Source organism: Lathyrus oleraceus, chromosome 4 (assembly GCF_024323335.1).
Source record: "Lathyrus oleraceus cultivar Zhongwan6 chromosome 4, CAAS_Psat_ZW6_1.0, whole genome shotgun sequence".
Taxonomy (NCBI): Eukaryota; Viridiplantae; Streptophyta; class Magnoliopsida; order Fabales; family Fabaceae; genus Lathyrus; species Lathyrus oleraceus.
The window spans coordinates 402,975,516-402,993,573 of NC_066582.1; the positions used below are offsets into that span (position 1 = coordinate 402,975,516).

The following is an 18,058-nucleotide window of genomic DNA, read 5'->3' on the forward strand; positions in this document are numbered from 1 at the left end:
TTCTTGTTAAAGGATTGACTGCAAACCTGATCAGCATCAATCAGGTATGCGATCAAGGTCTCAATGTGAACTTCACAAAAACTGAATGCTTGATTACTAATGCAAAAAATGAGGTGATCATGAGAGGAGTCAGATCTAAGGACAACTGCTATATGTGGATTCCTCAAGAAACTAGCTACTCATCAATATGTGCTCTAGCTAAAGAAGAAGAAGTGAAACTATGGCATCAAAAACTGGGTCATCTGCATCTTAAAGGAATGAAGAATATCATATATGTTGAAGCAGTCAGAGGAATCCCAAAATTAAAGATTGAAGAAGGAAGAGTATGTGGTGAATGTCAGATTGGAAAGCAGACAAAGATGTCACATCAGAAGATCAAACATGACACCACATCTAAAGTGTTGTAACTTCTCCACATGGACTTGATGGGGCCTATGCAAGTGGAAAGTCTGGGTGGAAAAAGGTATGCTTATGTTGTGGTGGACGACTTCTCCAGATATACCTGGGTGAATTTTATAAGGGAAAAATCTGATGTGTTCAAAGACATTTGCCAAAGAATTCAAAGAGAAAGAGAGAGTCATGTCATCAGAATCAGAAGTGATCATGGGAAAGAATTTGAGAACAGTAAATTTGCTGAATTCTGTTCATCTGAAGGGATTGGACATGAGTTCTCTTCTCCCATTACCCCTAAGCAAAATGGTGTGGTGGAAAGGAAAATTAGAACTCTCCAAGAATCTGCTAGAGCTATGATTCATGCTAAGAAGTTGCCTTACCACTTTTGGGCTGAAGCTATGAACACTGCTCGTTATGTTCAGAACAGAGTAACCTTGAGAAAAGGGACCTCAACCACTTTATATGAAGTCTGGAAGGGAAGAAGACCTACTATCAAATACTTCCACGTGTTTGGTAGTAAATGTTATATCCTGGCTGATCGTGAACAAAGAAGGAAAATGGACCCCAAGAGTGATGAAGGAATATTTTTGGACTACTCAACAAACAACAGAGCCTTTAGAGTTTTTAATTCCAGAACTAAAGTTATGATGGAATCTATCAATGTTTTTGTTGATGATCAAGAGACTGATGTCACAGACGATGTTGAAAATTTTCTGAATGATGCCCCAGCTGAAATCCCTGATAAAAGTAGTGAGAGTGAGTCCACTCAAGCTGAACCTGAAGCTGATTAAGTAAATAAGGGACCCTCTATCAGAATTTAGAAGGATCATCCTAAGGATCTCATTATAGGAGATCCTAATAAAGGGGTCACCATTAGATCAAGGGAAGTGATCTCACATGTCTGCTTTGTGTCAAAGATTGAGCCTAAGAATGTTACAGAAGCCTTAACTGATGAATTCTGGATCAATGCCATGCAGGAAGAGTTAGGTCAATTCAAGATAAATGAAGTATGGGAATTGGTTCCAAGACCTGAAGGAATAAATGTTATTGGAACAAAGTGGGTTTACAAGAATAAATCTGATGAAAAAGGTGTGGTTACTAGAAATAAAGCAAGATTGGTAGCACAAGGATACACTCAAGTTGAAGGAGTTGACTTTAATGAAACATTTTCTCTTGTAGCTCGCCTGGAGTCCATTAGATTATTTCTAGGAGTGGCATGTATCCTGAAGTTTAAACTGTTCCAAATGGATGTGAAAAGTGCCTTCTTAAATGGTTACTTGAATGAGGAAGTATATGTTGAACAACCAAAGGGATTCACATACCCAAATCTTCCAAAGCATGTGTATAAGTTGAGGAAAGCTCTTTATGGGTTGAAACAAGCTCCTAGAGCTTGGTATGAAAGACTCACAGTGTTTCTCATTGACAATGGATATAGAAAGGGAGGCATTGATAAGACTTTATTTGTCAAAGATGAAGGAGGAAAGCTCATGGTTGCTCAGATCTATGTGTATGATATTGTGTTTAGTGGGATGTCAAGTAAGATGGTTCAACATTTTGTTGAGCAAATGCAATCTGAATTTGAAATGAGCCTTGTTGGAGAACTTACCTATTTTCTTGGCCTGCAAGTCAAGCAGATGGAAGATTCTATCTTTCTATCTCAAAGTAAATATGCCAAGAATATTGTTAAGAAGTTTGGCATGGAGAATGCAAGCCACAAGAGGACACCTGCTCCTACTCATCTGAAGGTGTCTAAAGATGAAAATGGTGTCAGTGTGGATCGAAGTCTCCACAGAAGCATGATAGGGAGTCTGCTATATCTTACAGCAATCAGACCTGACATTGCTTTTGCTGTAGGTGTATGTGCTAGATAACAAGTTGAACCAAAGGTGAGCCATATAAACCAAGTGAAAAGGATCCTGAAATATGTCAATGACACTTGTAACTATGGGATGCTATACACTCATGGATCTGAATCTGTGTTGTCTGGATATTGTGATGTTGATTGGGCTGGAAGTGCTGATGATAGGAAAAGCACATAAGGAGGATGTTTCTTCTTGGGGAACAACTTAATATCGTGTTTTAGTAAGAAGCAAAATTGTGTTTCACTGTCTACTGCTGAAGCTGAATACATAGCAACTAGAAGTAGTTGTTCTTAACTGGTGTGGATGAAACAAATGTTAACTGAATATAATGTCACACAAGATGTCATGACATTGTACTGTGATAACCTGAGTGCTATAAACATCTCAAAGAACCCTATTCAGCACAGCAGGACCAAACATATTGATATTCGTCACCATTTTATTAGAGAACTTGTGGAGGATAAGATTCTAGTCTTAGAGCATGTTTCTACTGAGATGCAGTTAGCTGATATTTTTACAAAGGCCTTGGATACAAATCAATTTGAATTCCTGAGAGGGAAATTAGGGATTTGCATTTATGAAAATTTGTAGCAATTAATCTGGAGTGGAAAAAGTAATCAAATTACTGCCTATTGTCTTAAAATAAAGTGTCCTCATTATGGTAAATCATCAATTTGTTTTGGAAATACCATTTATTCCATCTTCACACGCTACCCCCATAACATCATTACCTACTCTAACTCTTCCATCTTCCTTTTCCTTCTCCACAAACCTCTGCTAGGGAAACATTACTTTTTCCAGAAAAACTCCAAAATGTCACAACATCAAGATACTTCTGCTTCAAAAATTACTAAGTCTACTCCAAACGTTAGTGCTCCTCCCATGGGCATCCCTAATGATGAGATTCTGGATATTGCTCCTCTCTTTGTTATTCCTGGCGCGGACATTGACTTGAACCAACCCATCTCCATTGATGCCTCCGCTTCTGCATGTTCCAATCAAGGTAATCCCTCTAGTATTCCTTTTGGTTCAACTCCTGCCACTAACTCTAAGGAAGGAACACACTATATTGATCGTGTTATAAGAGACCTAGTCACTAGGATTCTTAATGAAGGCCACTCTGTGAAGGGAGTTTCTACTCCCCTTTCTCAAATATACCCCTCTCTTGAGGTTGAACAATATAGTGGTAAGGATGACGATTCTTCCAGTTCTGACAAGGAGTTGGCTGCTGAAGGGTTGCAATCTCTAGGGTAGACCATGTCTGAAAAGGAGAAATTTGTGGCTTCTCTCACTGATAATGCTTCCTACTCTGAAAAACATGACGAGGCAAATGTTGTGATTGATTTAGAGGATGGTAGCTCTGATGATCAAAAGGAAAGCTTGATTTATCACATGAAGCCAAGTGTGGCTAAACGCATGAAGACTCACAAAGGAAAATCTGTGGCTGAACTTATGTCAGCTAGAAAAGCTAAGAAGACTGCAGGTATTGGCCCCTCCAAACCATGGAGCAAGGTTGAAGTAAAGAAGAGGAAGGTCAAAGATGATTTTGAGCCTGAAGAGGATGTTGAGGAAGATTTCCCTGACATCTCGCTTGCAAAGAAAACTATTGTTAGGAAGTCTCCTGTTAAAGTCCCTGTTGTTCATTTGGATAACATATCCTTCCATCTTGAGGATGGAGCTGCTAAGTGGAAATTTATGATTCAGAGAAGGGTAGTTGTGGAAAGGGAGTTGGGAAAAGATGTTGCTGATGTCAAGGAGGTCATGGACCTGATAAAAGTTGTTGGGCTGTTGAAAATTGTTGTTGGGTTCTCTCAATGCTATGAAGGTTTAGTTAAGGAATTTATTGTTAACATTCCTGAGGATATTTCTGATAAGAACAACAAGGAGTTCTGCAAGGTGTATGTGAGGGGTAAGTGTATAACATTTTCTCATATTGTTATTAATAATTTTCTAGGCAGAAAAGTTGAGGGTGCAGGAGAATTAGAAGTTACAAACAATCAAGTATGTAGGGAGATTACAGCTAGGCAGGTAAAAGTTTGGTTTGTTAAAAAGCATCTTGCTGCTGGAAAGTTGACTGTCAAGTATGCTATCCTGCATAAAATAGAAGTTGCCAACTGGGTCCCTACCAACCATATCTCCACCATCGCTAATACCCTTGGGAGGTTTATTTTTGTTGTTGGAACAAAAGTGAAATTTGACTATGGTAGATTTATGTTTTGAACAAATCATCAAGCACGCAACTACTAATGCAGTTAAGCTGCCAATTGCTTTTCCCTCTATGATCTGTGGAATTATCTTGAATCAACATCCTGGTATTCTGTGCTCTAATGACTTACCGAGTAGAAGAAAACCTGCTTTGTCTGTGCACTACAAACTGTTTGAAGGAAGTCATGTCGAGGATATTGTCCTGACATCTGCCATGAAGAGGCCAACCTCAAAAGTTGGAGCAATTGCTGAGCTTAAGGAGACATGCAAAGATCTAGGTGAAGGGATAAGGGTTGCCACAGCTAGATAAAAATCGTTGGAAGCCTTGATTGCAAGCTTGGAGCAGGCTGAGGGTGAAAATATTGAACATGCTAATGCCAGCCATGAAGAAGAAGCTGAAAACCACACCTCTAGTGAGAGGTCTGCAAACAATGATGATGCCAGTGGAAATTCTGGTTCTGGTGATGCTGAAGAGGCTGCAAACTCAAGCTCTACTGAGTAGCTCTGTTGACTCTGGTCTCCCTTGATTTGATGATTTTCTTGGCCATTTGTTGATTTGGTGGATTTCTTTGTTTTTTTGTGGTTTGTTTCTCAGCATTCTTTCAGCTGTGTATGAACTTGGTGTTGTAACTTTTTAACTTCTGGTATTTCGGTTAATGACTAAATAAACATTTATTTTATCTCTTTGGTTTCTTTTGGCTAAAAAGGGGGAGAAGTAGCTCTAGATGTAGTTGTTGTTGCTCTGTTTGTCCGATACAGGGGGAGCATTCTGGTGTTTGTTTGTTTGGCACAGGGAGAGAAGTCTCTGGGGTTTGTGTGTGTTAAACAGTATAGTTGTTGCTTGTTGTGGACTGGCTTAAGGGGGAGATGTTGTGTTCGGGGATGTTGCATGGACTTGAGGGAGAGTACAAGCGCTTGTGTGTTTACTAGTTGTTATTTTTGCTAGTAATGTGTGTATGTTTACTTCTGCTGCTGAACTGATACTTTGATTGATTGCGTGTGAACGTGTGATCTGTTGTTTGTTTTAGCCAAAAATTTCCAAAGGGGGAGTTTGTTGGTTCTATGTAATGGCATCAATTTTGGTAAAACTTAAGTGTTATCACAAGAAGTCACACTTATTGTCTTGACATGTGATATCAGCTTTCTGCAGGTTGTTTGATATGGTTGTGCAGGATTTATTCAAGATGTCAGACCCGATGTTACGACATGTACATACAGAACATTCAGTCTGAATGTTATGTATTGTGTTGTTGTGCTTTTCATGCAAGTCTTTGTGTGCTTATATGTGGTGATTGCGTGCGTTATTCAAGGAGTAATTCTATTTAAAACCAAAATATTATGTTTCCCAAAGAGGAATGATTTGTTACTAATTCCTAGGGAATACACGTCAAATAGAATTAGGGTATCATGTTGCCCAGGCCCATTCAGAAAGCTTCTATTTAAAGACCATGTGAACCCTGTGTGATTATACACAAAAACACGAACGTTGAAGTGAGTGAGTTTTAGGATTTCAGCCTAATGTACGTTTGTGAATTGTGAGCCATTCATTCATCTTGTTGATGTGTGAATTGGACTGAGTTTTGAGTTGTATTGTGTCCACTCTAAGCTTTGAAGTACGAGTGTATATGTTTACTTGATTTAAGCTTTTAAGCAAGATCAAGTGTGTGGTCTTGAAGTGTGTCTTCTTTCTTTGTGGTATCTGTTCTAGTATCACTGTTGTGATTGAGGGAGAGTGAGTAGTGTCTCATATCTAAGAGTTCTTAGATAGAAGTCACACGGGTAGAGATTAGGCGAAAAGACTGTAACTTGAAGTTATTTACTTAGAGTCTCTGAACTAATTCTGCTTAGTGGATTTCCTTCCTGGCTTGGTAGCCCCCAGACGTAAGTGTGTTTGCACTGAACTGGGTTCACAATTTCCTATGTCGTTTTTCAATTGTTTAATGATTTTTATTCTGTTTATATTTCATCTGTTGTTCAGATATTAATGTCGTGACATTACCTTCAACATCTCATATACGATACCAGAATTTCACATAGGAGGCCTCAAATCAGAAGGAATCAACCATCCCGTCAACATCACCATCAAGTATCTTCAGTTATTCTAGTTTTCTCTAATAATCAATCAACACCAATTCAACAATAACAACAACGTCGACAACAACAACCGCAACAACAAGCAAACACCTACAACAACAACAATCATCATCAATAAAACTTTGAGAGGAAAAAGGTCTCTTTCGACCCGATTCCTATGTCATATGCAGAACTGTACCCATATTTGGTTCTCAAGAACCTATTCCAACCAAGAAACCCGCCGCAAATTCCAGAACCACTTCCATGGTGGTACAAGCCTGAGCTCCGTTGTGCTTTTCATCAAGGAGCATCCGGGCATGATATAGAGAACTGTTATCCGCTCAAGTATGAGGTTTAGAAGCTGATGAAGAGTGGAATGGTGTCCTCTGAGGATCGTGCGCCGAATATGAAAGCAAATCCATTGCCCGCTCATGGGAACTCTTCTGTGAATATGGTGGATGGTTGTCCTGGCGAGTTTAAGGTGTTGGATGTGTGTTTTATCCTAATATCCTTGGTGTAGATGCATAAGGATATTTTTATGATGAGTTATTGTGAGCATGACCATGATGGTTGTGTTGTTTGCAGTATTAATTCAAGGGGTTGCGAAGTTGTGAAAAGGGACATCCAATGACTGATGGATGAAGGCATGATTCAAATTGTTCAATCCCGTCATGTAAGTGATGATGTGAATGTTATAGTGCCCATTTTCAAGTAGCCATAGAGATTGGTAATTCAGTATGACAATAGCAACAGTAACAATGTTAGCAATAGATCAGTATCGCTATTGGTTATACTAAAATTTTAGTTATCAGACTTTTGATGTCACACGGGTTGTTATTGTAGCGGTGTATTCGTCACTTTATGATTTATTGACTAAATCAAAAGCAAAGCATACAAAGATAGAGTCGCCACCGCACTTTTATTTATCCAGAGGAATGGCTAAAAAGCGAACAAAAACCTAAGAAGTTTTACACATAGAAAACTAATGAAAAAGGTACAGAGATCTGGGTAAGGGGGTAATTATGCAAAGGGAAGGTGTTAGGCACCCAATGCATCCTAGGTACTCCTAGGGAACCCTTTTCACAAATTGTCGCAAAAGATATTGTTTATGAAAATATTTATTGTGCAAACATTGATTGGGAAGATGAGAGAAGAATATACAATTTTTATTATTTTTGTGTTTGGATGGATAACCATTGCCTACGTACCCTTACAGGATCAAAACCTCGTAGTTCGGCTAAAAGATATCCAAAAAGTAAGTGGATTGATTTTAAAACAAAAGCCCTAAGGTCTTTCATTATCCACGGGAGAAAACTCAACCTATACAACCACAAGTCCACCATGTGAGAAAAGCTTCAACTTGCTAGTGAGGGACCATGCCCTATAATAAGCAAGGAAGTCTTACAATTTAATCACTAAGGACAAAAGGTGAGATTTACATCAACCACTAAGATAATTGAGATCTATGGCTAATGTAAGAAAACTTATCAAGAAAGTGGACTTGAGCCACAAAACAATTGAATGAGTGAAATTAACCAATTAGAATTTATTCACAAAAGATGGTCAAAGTATGATTAGAATTCAATTCAAAAGAAGTATTATGAAAATGAATTTTGAAAATCAAAGGCTTAAGGCCTAGGTTTCTAGTTTGAAAAGAAGTGAAAATGTTTGCACAAAGTATTTGGTTTGAGTTGACATGCAAATGGAGGTTTAAAGAACAAAAAGGGGGAGGTTAAGGGATGTAAAACTTCTTAGATGTTCACCTTTTGAGATCATATGTAGATGATCCAAGTGATTCCTTTGGAAAAGGCAACAAGTGATAACAAATAAACAACATAAATGGATACCGGATGCCAATCAATGGACTTACACCAATCTCACAAAACCAAAATGGATATCGGATGCCAATCAATGGACTTACACCAATCTCCTAAACAAACAAACAAAACATGGATACCAGATGCCAATCAATGGACTTACACCAATCTCACAAAGCAAAGAAAACATGGATACCAGATGCCAATCAATGGACTTACACTAGTCTCACAAAATAAAAATGGATACCGGATGCCAATCAATGGACTTACACTAGTCTCCAAGGAATGATCATATGAAACAACTGCCAATAGTTGGACTTACAATTGACTCCTCACAAGAAACAAATAACAAATGCAATAAGAAAGAGGAAACAAGTTGCCAATAAATGGTCTTACACTCGACTCTAAGGAAATGGGATGCCAATCAATGGTCTTAGTCCCAACTCCTACCAGATCATAGGAAACAACTGCCAATTAATGGGCTTACAATTGACTCCTCAATGGACAAAACAAACTGTCACAAAGTATGAACAATGATCATGAGATGATATACAATTGATGTTCACAAATGAAGACAATGCACAGAGGCACACACAATCAATTATGCACATATGGGCAAACAAACAACAAGCAACCAATTAGCACACACTATACACAATCAATAGGCTCAAGCAAGGTTAGGCTTTAGAGCCAACTGGAATGGGGTGTTTTGAGCTCTTAACCCTAACATTGAGAGTTAGGGTGAAGCAAATGAAATGGAGATGAGGAGTGTGCCTCATAGCTCTTATCCCTGGCCTGGGAGAGCTTTTAATCAATAGAAAGTGTGGGAGTTCAGAAAGTAGGAACTCTTCTCCACAAATGATTGACTCTATAAGATCTTGGATTCTTATTCACAATGCATCAACACATGGTGTGAGCAAGGTGAATGACACAACTGAATAGCAGGGGATGGATTGCACATCCCTTTTATCTACCAATTGCCTCTTAAGAGGACTTAACCTGCTTGGTACAAAATTAAACAAACAAAGACATGGCATCTTAAGGAGGGCTTCAGACAGGTGCCTGCCAAAGTAACACGACAGGTCTTCCAGACTACATGAAGATTAGGGGTTATACCTAAGTGGTATGCCAACCACAAGCAAAGCAAAGCAAAGTTCAAATGAACTTAAAGCAACTTAGGTACCTGTGTAAACAACTAAACAAATCAGTACAGTAAACAGACAACCCAACAACAGTCACTAACAAATAGACAATCCCAATGTACAACATATAAGCCATAGGTAAAAACTCAAGTGACTTATCATCAACCTACAAAACATCAAATGTTAGCAATCAAAAGCAAATATCAACATTCAAATGATGAAGCAACATTAACCATGGAATTTGGATGCTTGAACCTGAAATTCAAAGCCCACATGTAAGTACAAACCACTAAGTCAAAGCCTAGGGTCAAAGGTGAAGAAAAAATTCAAAACAGGAGCTGAAATTCAACACAATGCAACTTCAAACACATATTAACATGTCCTAAAAAGGATCACATCAAAATCATCAAGCAAAAGCATTTCATGTGCAAAGGAAATCAAAGGCAATTTCAAAGCTCATATTTGGACATCATGAATGAAAATTCCAAATCAAAACAGAAATTATTCAAATAATTCTGGAAAAATTCATGAGCATTAAACACATCCAACATGACCAACATACAAAAAATCAGAAGCATTAGAGGTCATTTGATATGGAAATTAAATTGCACAAGTTGATCAATAAAATGTGTGACACAAATTGTCACACCATGCAAACATGTGCATAAAACAGAAATGGTAAATGAGAAAAATACCAAACCAAGCCTAAAACATCCATCAATGTGTCAAGAATCATCATGTAAAATTTCATGTCCATTGGATTAAAATCAAGTATTTCATGATAAGATGAATGGAGCAAGGTCACAAATGCACATATGATCAAAGAGTCTAACACCATTCAAAATCCAGCCATGCACAATTTCAGCAATTATCATCATAAAAAACTATACAAACAGAGGATCATGCTACAAAAAATTTGGAATTATTTGAGCCATTTTTCAATTTGTTATGCATTTTCTAAGTTGATGAAAAAATAAAAATCAAGATGAGCACATAGCATGTAAAATGGAGGGAAGGCATAAAAGATGAATGGATTTGAATAATGCTCTCGCCAAGAATCGATCCGTGTGAACATTTGAAAAGAAGCGCGCCGACACATGAAACAACGTCGTTTCACCTGTAAACCCTAGCGAAAATCAATTGGACGCAAAACCGTCGCTACTCCGACGCTAGGATGAAGATCTTCATCTTCCTCATGAAGATGAAGATGAACAGTAGCAACCTTCAAACATTTTTCCAGATTTTTTTCCAGAAATCCAAAACAAATACATCATTTCAAAGATCTTTCCATGGTGATTACAGATCAAGCAATAGCTAAGCATAATTCATCATAACAAGAGAGAATCGAGCAAAAACATTTATGAATGCAAAACTTGAATCACACATAACTCAGTCAATAATGCATCAATTCACACGATTTTTAGCTCAGAATCATCAGCAAGCATGGATCTACAAGAATATAGCAATGAATTGCAAAATTAAGAGATTCGAAACTTGACCTCTTGAAGAGCAGGTCCTTGAATTCACACGATCCACAGCTTGTAATGATCCAAATCCACTCTATAATGCTTGTGATGATGTTTGATGAAGAAATTGAAGCTTGAAAGGTGCTGGATCTAGCTCAAAACAGAATTTCCATCTTCACCTTCATGAGCTTGATACACTTGATTCTTGCACGAATTCAACAATCTAACACTTGGTCTGCACAAAATCAAAGCCAGAGAACCAGAATATGGAAAGAAATAGCAATGTTATTTGGAAAAAATTTGAATTATGCTTGAGAGAAAATTTTGGAGGGAGAGAGAATTTGGATCTTGAAATGGTGAAAAATGATTAACCCTCCCCCAAATTCTGTTATGATTATGGTATTTATATGAAGTTTTAATCACACTGAAAATGTTAATTAAGCTTGGTTAATGGTAATTGGCAAAAATGAGGTGTTTTGATAAAACTTGAAAATTAGTGGTGCATGAAGTAATATGGACGTGAACAGTAGCCAATACATGATCAAAACAGAGTTATGTATTGATGCAAAGCTCGTATGTATCAATACATAGAACATTTTGCCCTGCATGGATCGATACGAAACTCGTATGTATCAATACATAGCACATTTTGCCCTGCATGGATCGATACGAAACTCGTATGTATCAATACATAGCACATTTTGCCCTGCATGGATCGATACGAAACTCGTATGTATCAATACATAGCACATTTTTCCCTGCATGGATCGATACGAAACTCGTATGTATCAATACATAGAACATTTTGGCCATGCACACTTGATGATGATTTGCTCATAACTCCTCAACCATTCATCAGATGCTCGTGATCTTGGACTTTTTGGAAATGGGAGAGAAATATCTACAACTTTCATGTTCAACAAAATTTCATTTGAAGCTTTTTTGATGATATAAGATTGAGTTGAAGTTGGTCCAAAACCCTTCCATTTTTGAAAAATATTAGGTCACTTTCCATTTTGGGAAATTTTTGACTTGACTTCAAATTCTTCAATGTGAGTGTTTGAAATGTCAAATGAGACTTGTTTGAACATGAATGAAGTATTTCTAATCACTCCCACCTCCAAATCCACAGTTGACTTTGTAGTTGACTTTTTGGGTCTTCAGATGACTTGGAAATGTCCTGATGAAATTTAAACCTCTACCACTTGGGATTTTGCTTCAAAATGACATCATAACTCATATTAAATCTTGATAATGATCATGGGGTCCAAATTTCAAGAATAACCACCATCTATTGCTCAATGAATGCCTTTCATTGCTTGACCTGCAAATGCTTCAGCTGCAAGTAACAAGGGTTAATGACATATTTTTGTACATTTTGGTTAGTGATAAAAAGAAAAGCAATGATATACAAATGCAAGCAATGCTTGGTGATCAAGAACCACTCTTAAGAAAGATCCCACCCACAGGGAAGGAAGCAAGGTGTCCAATGATCCTTGAGGCAATACAATGTTATGATATGATGCCATGAGGGATCTTAGGGCCAAAATTGGGGTCTTACAGTTATGACATCCAATTCTGCATAGACAAGAATTATGCAGAACTTAAAAGTAAGTGCAGTAAATAACACAAGTAATTGTTTACCCAGTTCAGTCCAACATGACCTACGTCTGGGGGCTACCAAGCCAGGGAGGAAATCCACTATTAGTAGTATTAATTCAGACCTTAAACCAACTGTTTAACCCTATCACTTAATACCTACCCAATGCAATTTCAATCTTACACTAAGATCAGAGTTCCTACTCACTCCCCCTCAATCACCTCAGTGATTACTACCTTTAATCAATATTAAAGACAATTATGAAGTCACACTTCAAACAACTCTTGATTGTGCTTAACAGCTTTAATCAAGATACACAACACTCACGTTTAAAAGCTTAGAGTGACACAACACTTACAACTCAATGAACACCCTATACCAATGCAATAGCTTGGCTTATAAGATATGTCTAATACAAGACTCACAAAAATACAACAGTGAAGTATGATGGACACACTAAATCTTCACGCCTAAAATCCCCCGTTCTGAATGAAGGAATGACTTCCTTTTATATTGCAGCACTTGGGCCTTGTACTTGTATTCTCCTGAATTTAAGGTCACGCGAGTTCCCCTAAATTCCACATCTAGGTTACTAACAAATAGGCTATTTGTTAGGTTCATTAAATGTAGCTTGGTTGTTGGTTTCCTGGATTTTCTCTTAGCTGTTGAATCCCTGAAGAATAGCCTGAGAAAAATGTTGAAACAGAAAAACTAAACAACCTACAATATAGCATATGCTGTCAGGAATAAATGTCACAACATTCAGTTTGACATCCAAAACAAGGACCATATGCTAAGTCTGTTTTTCCTGAAAACAAACTGTACAAATTTGCTGAACTGTACAGGACCAATCTGTCCATACCTCAGTATCAGCGTACATTAGTAAATGTCAAGACATCCAATTTGACATTTACACAATTAGCCTTATGCCAGGTCTGGTATTTCCTTGATAACCAGATTGAAAGTAAATACTGAGTTATAGCTGAACACCAACTGTTCTATTCCTCAGTATCTGCTAACAGGGATGAATGTCATAACATCCAGTTTGACATTCAATAAATCCTGTATTAGCTAAACCTGCAATATACTACTCAGACTGTCATGACATCAGCCAAGACATCAGAGTACAGCTAGATATTCTAACATACAATGCAGTCAAACAAACATCTCCACAGCATGTCATGACATCAGTCAAGACATTAGAATCCAGCTAGTGTTTTACCATACAATGCAGCCAATTAAACATCTACAAACTCCCCCTTTGGCAAATTTTTGGCTAAATCACTTTGGTCTCACAACAGAGTCCGTAGCAGCGGAAATCTCACATCTAGCAGGAAAATAACCTAGCTAATACACTCAGAGTGGCAGCACACTCACACACATGGAAGTTAGATAAAAACTTCACATATCAGCACACATACAGAAGTTAAATAAAAACTTCTAATTGCAGCACACACAAACACACTCATACTCATAGAAGTGGAACATCTGCTGCAGCACAACCTCTGGATTAGAGGATCTTGAATATCTGTTCTGAATATCTGTTTAGCAATAAGCAAAACAATCTGTTGTCCTGGGGTATCACCTGTTACTCCCCCTTTTTGTCAAAAATGTTGCCAAAGCAACACTTTAAATTACAGATCCACATAAACAGAGTTACACATAAATGACAGAATTACAGACTTGGTTTTACTTCACAATTTCAACCAAGTCAACACCCACTTGATCTTGCTTCACAGCTTTGATCAAGTAGTCACACACTCCTGCTTTACAGTAGGTACCACCATACCAGATGCCATGACTTTGTGTCTGACATCCAGAACCACTCCTGCATGAACATTGTCCTTGAACTCCTGCAGGTGCATAGGCTGCCTCAAGTTAGGATATCTCCTTAACCTCTTGTTGCCACACTTGTTGCAAGTGACATAGCTATTGTCGCACCTTGAAAAAATGGGGATACGACTTTAAAGCGAAGCGCAATCGCACGCTCGCAATGATGGACTGAACAGAGTCGCCACCGAACTTTATTTATTCCTAAAAAGGAAAGGGGAAATATCGATAAAACCTCTAAAAGAAAGGATAAGATATGGTCATCGCAACCAATATCAGGGTTCGGGAGTCGATTACGCAAGGGGAAGGTATTAGCACCCCTCACGTCCGTTGTACTCAACGGGAACCATTAGGTCAGTTGTGTGCATTAATGTTAGTTTGAAATGTTAGGCTTTTCAGTTTATTAGGTAGTAAAGAAAGAATAGAAGAGAGGATAAATGTTTTTGGATTTTTTAACGAAAGACTAAACCTAAGTTTTTTATTAGTGGGCCTGACAAGATTTACAAATCCTGCTCCTACGTATCTCAAAAGAGAAATCAAGGCTTACGTAGTTCTGGGTAGAAAAATGTTTTGTTTGTTGGTCGATTTTAGCGAAAGTTATATTGTATCAATCGACGAAAACATTGTTTTACCCAAAACAGATGAGGAGTGGACGCATACCACACATCGAACGGATTTATAAATCTACATTCGGAAAAGCGTCATTTATCTCTACTCAACAATCGTGGCCGAAACATTGTTTTGTATCACTTAAGACAATATATCTTTCATTTATGAAAAAAAAGTTTTTGATTAGTCGCACAGCGGCGAGAGAAGAGTTTGATTGGTTGGATGTATTTTGAGTGATGGCGAGAGCTAGGATTGGCGAGATATACATCTCGAGTCCTAGTCTCAGGAGTGCACGGTATACACCATGTTCCATTTCCATCTTTATTGAAAAAAGTTAAGGTAAGAATTAGGTATTTTGAAGTTTGAAAGACGAGTACTTGTGACCTACAAGCTCTTACAGCTTGGGTCTAATACTCGGGACTACGTCTGGACATTCCACCCAGGCAGTCTGTTTCTTTCCAATATTGCTAAGAAAATGATTTGAATATTTATGAATGTTTTGGAGGGAAGACGAATATTTATGGCTTGCAAGCTCTTACAGCTTGAGCCTAATATTCGGGATTACGACTGGACATTCCATCCAGGTAATCTTTTTCTTCCAACTTTATTTAGAAGATGGTTTGAGATATTTACGGATATTTTGGCGAGAAGACGAATATTTATGGCTTACAAGCTCTTACAGCTTGAGCCTAATATTCGGGATTACGACTGGACATTCCATCCAGGTAATCTTTTTCTTCACGTTTTAATTAGAAGGTGATTTGGGATATTTACGGATATTTTGGCGAGAAGACGAATATTTATGGCTTACAAGCTCTTACAGCTTGAGCCTAATATTCGGGATTACGACTGGACATTCCATCTAGGTAATCTTTTTCTTCACGTTTTAATTAGAAGGTGATTTTGAATATTGGAGTGTTAAAGAGAAGACGAATATTAACGGCTTGCAAGCTCTTACAGCTTGAGCCTAATATTCGGGATTACGACTGGACATTCCATCCAGGTAACCTTTTTCTTCCAAATTTGCTTAAGGAAATGATTGAAATATTGGAGTGTTTTGAATTGATGAGATTGAAATGGTTTAGTAAGGAAATTGAAATGGTAGTGAAATAAATTGATCAATACTAAATTAACAAAATTAATTAATTAAAATTTGGTTAAATAGATTAAATAAATAAATTAAAATTAATTATCAAAATTATTGAATTGAATCAAATAACTAAGTTAATTAAAATTAATTAATCCCAAAATAACTTAACTAGTCAAAATTTAATTAATTAATTTTAATTGCAATCAAAAGATATAAGTGACAATTGTCAATTTATCTAACGAAATCGGTGAGCTCAAAACCGATTTGTACGAAATGACAACATAACTAATGTCATTCGTATGATCATAACTCGGTGAAATGTTCAATTAATGTATTGAAATTTGGCGACATATCGGCATGAAGTTGCCGAACCCGCAGATAAAAAAAATTGATTTCTCGCCATGCAATGAAACTAAAAGTAACTCGGTTGCAATTTACCCCTTTTTTAAAATTAGTAGACTAATCAAATTATTTACAATGCTTAAAATAAACAAAAATAATATAAAGTTAGTCCACAACATGACAATATTCTTCAAGCAATGAAATAATCCTTAATATGATCAGTTAACATACACATTAGAAAATAATCATCAAATTTTGCTTCTACAATAACTATGATATCCTGAGAAGTAAGTTTAAAAACTAAACAAAATTTTACTCAACATTAGCTAGAACCGAAAATGCATTATAATATGAATTTAATTTTTATGAGTAATTCTATTGGATTAACGTCATCTTCAAGTGTGCATAGTTATTCAAGATACAATAGAAACTTAAATTCTAACTCATATCTCTCACTTAAATTGTTCAAACTACACAATAGTAAAATCAAATATTTGAGCCATATAGCAAAAAAAATGTTCTAATGTTCAGGAAAATTAAAAAAAAACAAATGCTGAATCTAAACAGTATGAGTACACCACCATTTAAGATGTTCAAAACCCCTTGTTCAACTCTTACAAGAAAACTCAAACTCAATGAGGTCCACAATAAATCCAGATCAGAAACAGTATGTAATACATAGTTATAACAGCACATGCATGTTTGTAATAATTCAGTACCAACACTCAACAAAAGCAAACGCAGCAATAAGCCATACAACTGACAAATAAAGTATGAGCAGTGATGCACCAATGAAATCTTAACAAAATGATTACCTAAATCCGTGCGGTCGCACTGCTTCAACGGTGTCGGTACGAGCTTGTTAACCATCCATAAACTTCTCCTCGCGCTTGAATTCGGCTTGTGCTTATTCCAACCTTGGTGCCTAATCCAAATCGCAAATCACCTCTACATCTTGCACCAACGCGTAGCTCGTAATGCAATTTCAGGGTCCTTCAAGATAGCTATAGAAAGTTGTATCTTGATCAAGATCTGCCAACAACATTGCTTCCGCCAATTCTTCCAATCTGCATCCTCTCCAACAACTCTTGCATATTTCTTGAATGGTTTTTTGGACGAAAGGCCAAGCTCGTGCGTCGCAAATAGAATCCTTCTATGAACAGGCTTCAACCCATCACGAACATCAGACGAAGCACGACCAAGCAACACCGACATAGCATACGCCATGTAAACTTCCGTCACCTCTTTACGAAGTTCAGTCAGCACAAACCTCCCCTCGGTCCTCTTAACAATATCACTACCGTTACTATCCACCACCGCCAAACTTCCATTTCCGTCTTGCTCCGGTTGTATCAATGATTGTTTTAGCAAAAATGGCTGGTTGTTGAATTGGTTTTTCTCCTTCTATGAAAAGGGTAGATCCTTTGGCACCAAGTTTCACAAGAACTTGCTTAACACCCAGTTTATGGCATTTCGCAGCAGCTTGTGTAATCTCTTCAAAACTTTCAGTCGGTAATCCGGGACACCAGCATTCCTTGCAGCCTTTGCCACTTGAACATTAACAAAATCAGGAATCTACCTCCGCAACAGAACAATCCCAGCGGAAGAAACAACCTCAAAATGCCGAAG

The 18,058-nt window shown here is 37.4% G+C and overlaps 1 protein-coding gene across 1 annotated transcript; it reads left to right on the forward strand.

Annotated features, from left to right (window-relative positions):
• Nucleotides 1-3,512: 3,512 nt before the first annotated feature.
• LOC127137724 (uncharacterized) lies at nucleotides 3,513-4,962 on the forward strand. Its single transcript, XM_051064154.1, has 3 exons — nucleotides 3,513-4,164; nucleotides 4,210-4,336; nucleotides 4,797-4,962. The coding sequence occupies exons 1-3, from the start codon at nucleotides 3,513-3,515 to the stop codon at nucleotides 4,960-4,962; spliced, it is 945 nt and encodes a 314-aa protein (XP_050920111.1).
• Nucleotides 4,963-18,058: the final 13,096 nt, after the last annotated feature.

Excerpts from the sequence above, each read along its gene's own strand:
- LOC127137724 (XM_051064154.1), top strand. The coding sequence starts at position 3,513 with ATGTCTGAAAAGGAGAAATTTGTGGCTTCTCTCACTGATAATGCTTCC. Across the intron at positions 4,165-4,209 it reads CTGCAAGGTGTATGTGAGGG|GCAGAAAAGTTGAGGGTGCA; the intron begins GTAAGTGTATAA and ends ATAATTTTCTAG. Across the intron at positions 4,337-4,796 it reads GCTGGAAAGTTGACTGTCAA|CTTGGAGCAGGCTGAGGGTG; the intron begins GTATGCTATCCT and ends CTTGATTGCAAG.